This window comes from Asparagus officinalis, chromosome 5 (genome assembly GCF_001876935.1).
Source record: "Asparagus officinalis chromosome 5, Aspof.V1, whole genome shotgun sequence".
In the NCBI taxonomy this organism is placed as follows: Eukaryota; Viridiplantae; Streptophyta; class Magnoliopsida; order Asparagales; family Asparagaceae; genus Asparagus; species Asparagus officinalis.
In genome coordinates this window covers 10,819,821-10,831,450 of record NC_033798.1, presented here as the reverse complement: position 1 = coordinate 10,831,450, position 11,630 = coordinate 10,819,821, and the positions used below count along the sequence as shown (strand labels likewise).

Sequence of the window (11,630 nt, the reverse complement as noted above, 5' to 3'; positions counted from 1 at the left end):
CCGACGAATATAAGCTAATCGCCCTTGCAATCCTCTGAGCTCCTTGAGGTTTCTCGGAGGCTGCAATTCATTAATCACCTTTACCTTATCAGGATCGATGTGAATACCTTTGGTGGTGACGACGAATCCCAGGAATTTACCACTAGACATTCCGAGGAAAGACTTGGTAGGATTCATCTTCAATTGATGGGCTCGCATCAAGTCGAACATGGTCTTCAAGTCCTTAATGTGATCTTTTTTATCACGACTTTTCACGACCAAATCATCTACGTAGCATTCGACAGTCTTTCGGAGATGCTCCTGAAAGATCTTTGACATGGCTCGCTGATATGTAGCACCTGCATTCTTTAAGCCGAAGGGCATAACTGTGTAGCAGAAGACGCCGAGAGGCGTTCTAAATGCGGTATGCTTTTCATCATCTGGATGCATTTTATTTGGTTATAACCAGAGAAACCATCCATAAAAGACATCCTCTCGAACCCGCACGTATTGTCGATGATAACATCCGTGATGGGAAGGGGAAAATCATCTTTTGGGCAAGCAGCATTGAGGTCTCTAAAGTCAATACAAACCCTGATCTTCCCGTTCTTCTTANGGCTGCCCGCCACACAGCCTCAAGACAAGAGAAGTGATGAACGTCGTTATCCGAATCAAAGAGGATTATCCAACGCCGACAAGCGCATGAAGCGAATCGGCAAACTGTTGATGACACGACAACGAACCACCACAATGGAAAACGCCAAGTGGACCGCACGCGTTAATCAACTTAAAGCGTACAAACGCGCCCAACAGTCAGTTAACACGCACGCATCATTCAGCTCGTGCATGTCAATCAGTGCGCGCCGTCAGTCAGTTCACGATGGCGTTAATCAACGTACATTAATCAACTCGCATGGAGCATACAAGTCAACACGACGGATGAGGTAAATAAAACGGGAGAAACTACAAGTCCGGAAGGTCGGAAAAGTCGTAAAACACAAGAAGTCAGCGAAGCCAAAAACGCACCGCGCGGTACGGACCAAACCGACCCGCGGAGGCGCGCGGGTCGGCCGAAGCCGACCCGCATGTCGGCGGGTCGGCCAAGGCCGACCCGCGTTTGGCAGGTCGGCCAAGGCGACCCGCGCGGTCGCGCGGGTCGGCCAAAGCCGACCGCGCGCATCAGCGGGTCGTCCAAGACCGACCCGCAGGTCGGCCGGGTCGGCCAAGCCGACCCGCGGGTCGGCGGGTCGGCCAAGACCGACCCGCGCCCCCGCGGGTCAGATTGACCTGTCGCGCTGTTTTGACCCCCTGATGTGTTTTTCGACGGTTTTGACGATTTTCTCGAGATCTTTTCAGTTCCAGAGGTTCCCAACTGACTTGATATCATCTACAAACGTGGTTAGGCTGTTATTGACTGAAGATAAGGCCAAATCACTTGTTCTCCTACTTGTTCTCATCCAAATAACCGCTTCTGAAGCCCTATAAATACAAGCCTATGGCCTCCTTTCAGCGGGGGCGATTGATTATCAAGACGATGAGGTGCTGCCGGATTGTGGAGTCAAAGGAGCACGAATTTTAGCGAGGGTTGACAGATCTTGGCGAGTTCTTCGGCATAAAGAAGGAGAGTTCGAGAGATCCGACGCCCGTTCCCGTCCCTTGAGATTATGCTTGGTCTTAATCTCGAGAAGAGCCCTGATTTCGCTTGGTCGATCTCAGCGCTTCAAATCAAATACTTCCTCGGCGAAGGCGAAGCTCTGCCGAATTTTCCATCAACCGGATCCAGATCTAAGGCGATCCACGGATAAACCCCGGCACAGGCAAAGATCCCACGCAAGCAGAAGACCGATAAACGATCTCTGCATTTGTTTTGACGAGAGTTGTAACTTTTGTTTTCATTGTGTAAAAGTCTTATAAAAAGACAATCTTTTTGATTTCGTTGTAACGACTAAAGTTGTAATGAATACCGCAATGAATACAACAATTTTCGACGCAAACACTAACCACCACTAAGGTATATTGACAATAGAAAACCGTTGATATAGGGTATTAAAAAGATATTTTCACCAAAATATTACTGCTTATTCTCGCATCCAACTGTAGCAATGATATTCATCTATTTCTAATCATTTATTTCAATGCATGATATCATTTAAATGAAACAAATAATTACCATTATAAATAAGAACTTAACTTAATCAATTGAAAAATAATGCGTGTTTGATACAAGCTTTGTCAATAAATTCAATAAAGTGATAATCAACTATAAAACTTTAAGTTTAGACCATTTACAAGGTTCACAACTTCTCTACATCCTATGACTCTTAACTGAAATGTAAATCTAACAAATGGAAACCTATTCAAAGACCTATGACAGTGAAGTAATAAACCGTGAATAATTAGAATTTGAATGATAAAGATCATGGCTAGCCCATTAATTATCAAGACGAGTTCTTCCTTCATCGAGTCTCTCCCAATGTTTTGACTCCTTCCAACTGATTCTATCCAAAATATTCTCCCCTTCATCATCCATCGCCTGGCAACCTTCATCCTACTACAAACAATGGAGATTTAGAAATAGAAAAACTGATCATCTCCTTTGATAAGCTGGTTTTACAACGAAATACAAGCTGCCAAAAGAACTGTTGTGTTATAATCTTAAAATTAGGTAATAGAAAATAAAACAGATGCAGGAAGAAAGTAACCACAAGATGGTTTCTATATGGCCAGTGGTTGATATTGAAACAGTTGTCGAGGTTGTCGCAAACTGTTCCTCACTGGTCTGGCACTTTTATCAAATTCATGTCGAAGAGAAATACCAGAATGAAAGATTTTGAAATCATGTGATTAAATTAAGATCACGTGTCTGGTTTACTAACCTGATGATCCATCTCCATCTTCTGTTGTATAGCTGTAATGGAAAGAAATGTACTCAATAAGGCAAATAAAAAGTTAAAATCAAACACAAAAAAGTGTACTCAGTAATGCTCTAATATATCAGAAAAAGTGATTATTTACCACAACCAACAGTATTCATACATACGATATACCCTCTAATATAAAACCAGGGAAATAAAATACTTGTCATAGCAGAAGCATTTAGATTTGATGTGAGCAGGTTGCTTGTTGGTTTTGTATTTGATAGAGCACCAGTAGAGTATCTTCTAGCAGCACTCTTCTGTTCCATGGAACTTCTATTCCCAACTATAAGATGTAACATTTATATTAGATAACGGACAAGGCAACATGCAAACATCCAACAGAAGGAAAAAATGATCCTGAGGACGAAGGAAAAAATTGAAAACCAACCAGACTGGAGGTGTTTTTGGGGGTCCCATTGCTTTCCACGAAGAGATGGTAGGATGTATAAGCACGACTGTCATAAGCAAGGAAGTAGCAACTTTTAAGTACTTACCAAAGATAAGTGTGTATAAATATTAACTTCCTGGAATGCTAAAAATGACCTGGAAGAAAGAATGCCGAAGGGCATCTGCTGCAGTGGGCCTTTTGATGGGATCCCAGGAGCAGAGTAACTGCGCAAGGATGCATGTTAAAAATTAAACAATATTGAATATTCACTTTGAAAAAGAGCGATTGTCACACTTCCGGAACGTGCCATATAATCTTCTCAATATTCAATCATTATTAAAAAAAACTGTCTTTTACTAGCTAAATCAAATGCATCATTCTGATAGACAGGCCTTACCGCGATAAGATTAATTGCTTCCTCGCTAACTGATGGTATTAGTGTCGTCAAATGTACATTTGAAAACTGCAATGAAAGGTACATTAAAAGGAATAATCAATATGTTGTGAAATTGAACTTGAAGAAGTATTTGTTAAAAAAATATATATCAATGACAAAAATAAACATATTATTGAAGAAAACCAAAGTTTTGGGCATGAACATCTCTCAACATCTGGATGTTTAATGTATAATAACAGTCTGTTCACAAATTACACCAATTATGTTTTAAAATAGACCCAAAATAACATATTTTGAAACACAAATCATATTATTGCAACAATCTAATTTTCATACGAGATTTCAACAAATCGACATCACTACAGTTTAACAATCAAGCATCTTGAATCAAAACAGAAATTAGGAAAAGGATTTCATAATCAATCTAATGGTAAAAACCATAACCATTGACACAAAGAGAGCTGAACTATGGGTAAAGGTTACCATCTATGGATGAAACCAGGTGAGGAAGAAGCTGAGGAATTACCGGAGTTGCGATGAAGGTAGTCGGTGAAGCTCAGATTTGTGGTCGAAGTTGCTAGGGCTTCCGCAAAGGACGATTTAGGTTTTTATGTCGAGTAAGGTAAATCTCACAAGAGTTGGCAAGCGAGGATCAATTACATTGGTGAGGGCGAGGGTAGATCTCAACAGCTGAGCGGAGCTCGAAGTTGCCGGCCGACGGCTTTTGGGGGCGATAGTTAGGGTTTTTAGAGAATGATTCTTTTTTGGGGCGATAGTTAGGTTTTTGGCAAGTGAATTTGGTTTCCCCCATTTCTTTTGTTGGCCGCCCAGATGAAATTTTGACTTCATCCCAAATTTTTTGAGTTTTCGTTCTATTTTTTAAATAAATAATAAGTCAACATTTTCACAAAACCGTTTCTATTAAGAAGATGTGAATGTCTATCGTTTATGCTCTATTAATAACAGTTATTAAATAAACCGTTATTAATAGAGGCTTTTGTAGCAGTGATAGTTCTTTTTTGAGTGATCTCAAGAAGTTTGAGATCATCTCTTGCAAGCTTTGTAATTTTCTTTAATATTCAAAGGAATTTTTTTTTGTGTGGCTCCCGAGGACGTAGCTAAGTTGCCGAACCTTGTTAAATTTTTGGTATTCTCTCTTCTATTTTTTCCTTGCAAAGTTTTCTTTTATTTGCTGTGATTTCTTCTTGCCTTCTTTCAACACAAGATCCGGAGGGCACGTTCCGCGAGAGGGTTCATTTGACAGGTTGTCGATAGGACGAATTAATCCCCAAAATGAATTGAGGTAAATTCAGCTAAACTCAAATCTGAAACTACTTCTTCGTATTGATTAATCTACCAGTTGTTTTTCTTTCGAATCTGCGTCCTTTTTGGCCTTACATTAACTCCAAACCACCTGCGCGTTGATCTGGTTGTCAAATCTTTTTGACGTGTATGTGGCCTAACAAAATAACATCGTGATATCAATGAAGGAGTTCATCCAACCCCGCTTCTGCACTCAGCCTTTTGTTAGTCCGCCTATATTGGTGCGATGCAATTGCCTCCACGAGACGAACAAATGCAAACACTTGCAGTCTTGATCAAAAACTAGGAAGATCTCTGTAGTTGTCGGTGAGCTGCTACTATGATGGGCCGATAAGATTCTAGTTGAGAAGTAGGGTGGTCCAGTTCATAAATTAAACATGCGATTTGAGATTTTTGTTGTATGGACATTATACTTTACTCATTTGATCATATCACCCATAATACACCCAACAAAATTCTAGGCAAGTAGAAATGGGAAAAGGGAAGTACACGGATTGTGAAACTGTGCAACCACGACCACATGAAGTGGAAGGCAACGGAGAGGGGTAGAACACTGCGGACACAATGGAAACTTGAGTCAACTGACAAAAGAGCGTACATGTTACGAAGATAACAAGATTTTATGAGAAGATTCTCTTTGTCTTTCTTTTTAAAATCAAATTATGAGATTAAGGATGTTTTCTCTTCAATCAGGGACATTTGGACCATTTTAATGCTCAACTCTCTAAATAAGTTCCATTGAACATGTCGGCAACCTGTCTTAATTAAACTCGTAATTTCTCCCATCACATCAAGAACTCTAAAAATAGGCGATACAAGTTTTTCTTTCATGGAGATATCAAGTGGGTTGCCCTGAATAGGTGATCCAGCTGACTGCAAAGTTGCCATCACCCATTTTTAACTTGCATGTGCAGTATCAAATGGTGGTTGATATTAAACGAGAGATTGGTGAAGGAAGATGGCAGGGCTAGCTAGAATTTGATAGGTGCGTTACAGTATACATTATCTTTCTTAGCACAAAGTCCTACTTCGTGGTTAGATTACTTCCCTTTTATGTAGGCCAGTAAAATGTGTAACCGTTACTAAAGAAAAATAAGACTAGCTAGATTACCTTTTGAGCTATATTTCATCTCCAAAAAGAAGAAGAAATATATGGGGTGTAATTATTTGGATTTTTTTTTTTTTTTGGGTGCTGTTTTAATTGATGGAGCTAATGCCACATGGTGACAGCAAACAAAAAGGGGAGTTATGATATTGTACGTAGTCCACATCCTACATCCAATGCACCTATACGTCTTTAAACCGATCAATTTTGTTACTTTCAGATGGAACCAACAGCATTCACGACGATGGCACTGACGTGTGAATTAATTTCAGAAGATTTCGTATCCAACAAATTGTTATCCCTAATATATGATGTAATCCGTATGAACCAGCTTCCTACGCCTCTTATCTTTGCTGGATTGGGCTCGAATTTAGTGCTGTCTGGACTGTGCATAGAACATAAAGTACTACTAATTGCGCTGTTTGGTATGCTGCGATTGTAAATGCAACGGATATTGCACGTAGAAAAAAACACTATGTGCAGCACCTGTTATGGGAAATTGATCTCAAATCTGTAGTTTAGATATACGTAAGTTTATCAGAGGAAGTGTATTTCCATATTCAAATTCAACGTTTGATTAGTTGCAAAACCAGTTGGATTTGCATTTTCGTTGCTGGAAATATATTTCCAATGCAACGTGTTTGTTTATCTGCAATTATAAAGTGATATATTTTCTGATTAGCAATCAACTAACCTGATGACTTGTCATTAATTTTTTAAATTAATGGAAGGGCTTGAAACATTTGTTGTGGCCAGCCAGCTTTTCCTACACAATGAAAATCCAATTACCGTTTTCAACTAATGTATCGATAACTAAACATTGAAACTATAAATTTTACTGCAACATTTGCTATTGTAACTCTATTTCCTGTCATCCAAACAATCCCTGAAATGAGTGGGCACCATAGAAACAGCAGCCTAAGGCAAAATCTGTTGCTGGCTCCCAGCTAGCCATGCAGTTCACAGATTTGTATTCTGCATGATCCACCGAATCCGGTTACACTCTTTGATCTTCACATATTAGAAAGATGGTTAGAGCATTAATGTAGAGCACCCACATTTATGTTCCCTTTACTTCCCTGTGTCCAAATATGCTGGCTAAGTTGCAGTTTTGGTCCACACATTTAGAGTGATCAATCAATGCATGGATCCTTTCCCCCTTCAAGTTGCACGCACTAGTTTAACTTTCTCCAGTTTGCATTTGGATGGGTTTCAAATATCATCTCAGGTGTCAATTGTGTTGTTTGCAGAATTTGGACGTACCATGTGACGATGTATTTTGTCATCCAAAGCTACAGTGTTCATACAATCAATTTCATATTTATCTATCTAGTTTCTCAGAGGTCAATGCTAAAAACTTGCCAATGATTATAAGAACTGAAAATTACTACACAAAGACCTTTTTTATGGTCCTCGTGACAAGCCACTTTTTGTATGGCATTGAACAAACACCTGTTTGTGTGTAAAGACTACAGCTCTTTAAGGTTTATGGAGCAGACAATTAAGATGATGAGGAATTAGTATGAAACTATAGGGTAAATATCAGAAAACCTCCCATAGTATTAAAATATAGGCTAAATATCAGAAAACCCCCTAACTTTGGATGATTATTACATAACCCCTTAACTTTGAAAATATTAGAAAGAACCCCTCAAGTTTAGGGGTTATTCAAAAAATCGCTCATTGAACTTTAAGGATTTGTATCTCAGAGAGATAACCGCCTAAAGTAACTCTTTTTAAGGAGGGGTGAGGGGGGCTGCGGGTGGGGGGGGGCGGTTGATAAAATATCAAAGTTAAGGCGTCTTTTTGAACGAAACTGGCGAAGAAGAATTTTGGAGAAGAACAGACTTTTGGGACACAGGGAACTGTTTTGGAGCTGCACGGTCAACCGCGGCGCAAGGCCAGTCGACCGCGAACATGCACAGGCTCAAGCATGAGCCTGGACTTGGTAAGGTCGACCGCGTGACCCTGTAGGAGATTTTTGGGCTCTGTCGTTTGTCGCGGTCGACCGCCAGACCCTGTAACGTATTTACAGGCTCTGTCGTTGGGGGGGGGGTCGACCGTGGCGGTCGACCGCGTATCAGGTTAGGCCCAGTTTGAGTTTCCTGTTCTGATTTGGATTTTAGTGTTTGTATAAATACCAATATACATTCTAGGGTTTCTTAAGGCTAGAGTTTGGGATATTTAGAGCATAGAAAAGAGGTATTTTCTGAGCTATTTGTTTAGGGTTTATTTAGAGAGATTAAGAGCTTTGTGGTGAGATTAGTTTGTTCCTTCGAGTGATTTGTAATCTTAATTTGTACTCTTCTTCTCTATTAGTGAAAATCACATCCCCTTCTTGCCCCATGGACGTAGGCAATTTCCGAACCACGTTAAAATTGGTGTTTGGTGTTAGTGCATTGATTTTGGTTTGGTTCCTCGACACAGTTTTCCATAATAATTGGTATCAGAAGTCGGGCTACGCTTGGGCTATTTAGAGGAGTAGATCGATTTGGGAAGCCCGTCTAAGGTTTCAGTTGGTGAGAAAGGTGGGATCTTTTTGGTAAAGCTTCTTTCTTTTCTCAGTTTTGGATCTATTCTTTATTTTTTTCCGCATTGGTTATTGGTGTGTTGAGGATTATGGCCGAGAAAGAGGGTGTTGAGGGTGGTTCTTCAGGTGTGAAGACTGTCCAAAGTTTGAGTATCCACTAGATGAAGATTGACGTGGAGAAGTTCAATGGCACTAACAATTTTGGACTTTAGCGATGCGAAGTCTTAGATGCGCTCAATGCGCAGAATTTGGAAGATACGTTGGAGTTGGACGGGAAACCGGACGATATTGATGAGAAGGTTTGGAAGAAAATGAATAGAATAGCTTGTGGTGTGATTAGGTCTTGTCTCACTCAAGATCTAAAATATGATGTGATGAATGAGACTTCAGCTAAGAAGATTTGGGAAGTCCTAAGCGTCAAAAATCACTTGCATTTGAAGAAGAGGCTCTATCGCTTCCAATTGAAAAAGGGGACATCCATTGGTGATCACATGAACCACTACACGAAGCTTCTTGCAGATTTGGCAAATGTAGATGTTATTATTGAAGATGAGGACAAGACGTTGCTATTGTTGAGTTACTTGCCCGACGAGTAATATGAGACATTCGTCCTTACTCTTATTAATGGGAAGGCATCTCTTTCATATAGTGAGGTCACCGCTGCACTTGTGAATTATCAACTTAAGAAGAAGGATAAGGAGACTTCTATTTAGCCGGTAGCGGGGGCATTGGTTGCAAGAGCAAAGAGTCCAAACCAAGGTAAAAGGTCGCAGTCTAGAGGGGCACATCTTGGAATTCGTAGGAATCAGTGTGCTTTTGTAAAGAAGATGGACATTAAAAAGCTGAATGCCCAAAATTGAATGATCGAGCAGGGAAGAATAAGGGGAAAGCGATTGAAGCTTCAAAGGTGAATGTTACCAAGGTTAGTGGCGATATTTCAGATTTAGATTTTTTAGGCTATTCGTGCCCAGTACTTTCGTCAGTTTGTGTTGCAGACTCCACTGAGTGGATGTTAAATTCGGGTGCCTCATACCATATTTACCCTAGGAGGGATTGGCTCTCCAGCTTTCAGGAGTTGGAAAGATGGGATGTTGTGCTCATGGGTAATGATCACAAATGCCCTATTGGTGGTATCGGTACCGTTCGTATTCAGATGAGTGACGGGATGATTCGGGAGTTGGTTGAAGTAAGGTTCGTTCCTCAATTGAAGAAGAACATTATTTCACTTAGAGTTTTGGAGACATCAGGCTATAGGATGATCTTGGCGGATGCACGTTTGAAGGTTACATTTGGGTCCATGATTGTGATGAAGGGCGTCAGAAGGAGTAACTTGTACTGTTTGCTTAGGAGGACGGTGATTGATAGAGCGCTGATGACTTCATTGGATTTGGCTAGACTGTGGTGTTGTTTGACGCTGGGGTATTTGATTGGCGATGCCATGCATAGGTTATTGAGGAGTGCGTTGACCTGCAAATAGAAGTCCTTTTAGCACATTAGGATGAGCGAGAAGACCATGGTGGAGTTTGGCACTTCTATCCATCGATCGAGGGGTCTTTTAGGAGGTGTTCAGTCAGGCTTTTGGGGGCCTTCCAAGGAGGCATCATTAGGAGCTAATCGTTTTTTGGTTGTTGTAGTTGGGGATTGTACTAGGCATTTATGGGTCGCAACCAAGCCCCGTTGGTTTGAAGTCCTAGTAGTCCGCAATAGTTGGAAGAAGTATGTTGGCAAAAAGGTTATCCATCGTACTAGCTTGAGTAGGGGTCCTTTCTTGCATTTGTACCGAGCTCATGGCAGTTGGAGACACTTTATTAGAGAGAAGACATTAAGGCGACGATATGAGATGATAGATTTGATGAGCTGTTTCTTTCTGGAGTAGGATCGGTGTTGGTTGTCGAGCATTGGACTTGGTATTCGGGCTTCGACACGTTTGAGTCATCTTATACATAGGTTGTCGACTGCTGCATTTAGTGATTTTGGATCTGGTGGAGCTCCTTTAGATTTTGGTTGCCGTCGGATATTTGGTTACCCAGCACTTGGTCACATCGAGGTTGTGAAATTTGATTCGATTGCGTGTTTGGGATTCAGAGGCTCGTTTGGCTATCATTTGGGAGCTTCTGATTTCTTTCTCAGCAAGTATGTCACATCGGACTCTCGACAGGTGGAGAGTGTTGATCAGATCAGTTAGATATTACAGCGGGTGGAGGATGATGCTACTCCACATTGGGTGGATATTACTCCACATACTCCAGGTCATTCTGTATTATTTAGGACTTCAGCTGAGGTGACACGGCATGGGGGTCATTCGGTTTCGGATGCAGATGACGTGTTGATTGTTTTGAGTGTAGCTGATAGGAGTCGTTTGGACATGGCCATTGGTTCACCTCAGGTGGAGGTGTTTGGATCATTTCAGTTTGAGGTCATTGGAGGTGCTATCAGTCACAGATTTGGAGATGATGGAGGAGGGTTGTGTGCTCCTCTATTGGATTGAGGGCCTTTGGAGGCTACTTGGGTGAACTACGTGAATGCTTGATTCCTTAGGCAAGAGGATACGTAGGCAGTCAGTTTTGATGCAGCCGATTTGATGAGAAACATCAACGTTTGGGTGAGTGTTCGCACTCCTGTTTGGGTCTCAACTTGTTATAGATTGAGTCCGTTGTCGTAAATTGTTTCACTTCGTACTGGCCGCAACAAGTGAGGCATTTGGTTTGGTTGGTGTCGGCTCAGTTTTGGAAGAAACTTCACCGAGGTGGAGAATTGAAGAAACCGCGAAGAATTTTGGAGAAGAACAGACTTTTGGGACACAGGGAACTATTTTGGAGTTGCACGGTCGATCGCGGCACAAGGCCGGTCGACCGCGAATGTGCACAGGCTCAGGCATGAGCCTGGACTTGGTGCGGTCGACCGCGTGACCCTGTAGGAGATTTTTGGGCTCTGTCGACCGTCGCGGTCGACCGCCAGACCCTGTAACGCATTTATAGGCTCTGTCGTTA

At 41.3% G+C, this 11,630-nt stretch overlaps 1 protein-coding gene across 6 annotated transcripts; it reads right to left on the bottom strand.

Moving 5' to 3' along the window:
- On the bottom strand, positions 2,216–4,508 carry LOC109844018. 6 transcript variants are annotated; one of them, XR_002247860.1, is made up of 7 exons: positions 4,209–4,507; positions 3,683–3,748; positions 3,441–3,509; positions 3,286–3,352; positions 3,058–3,180; positions 2,856–2,887; positions 2,216–2,606 (listed from the first exon to the last, which is right to left on the bottom strand). XR_002247860.1 is itself a non-coding variant. In XM_020413024.1 (6 exons), exons 3-6 carry the CDS (start codon positions 3,464–3,466, stop codon positions 2,236–2,238), a joined length of 417 nt encoding a protein of 138 aa, XP_020268613.1. In that variant the 5' UTR covers positions 3,467–3,509; positions 3,683–3,748; positions 4,209–4,508; the 3' UTR covers positions 2,216–2,235. The 6 variants fall into 6 exon arrangements, 2 of the variants coding, with proteins under 2 accessions (XP_020268613.1, XP_020268612.1); XR_002247861.1 differs by having other exon boundaries at positions 2,216–2,527; XR_002247859.1 differs by having other exon boundaries at positions 2,216–2,530; positions 4,209–4,506.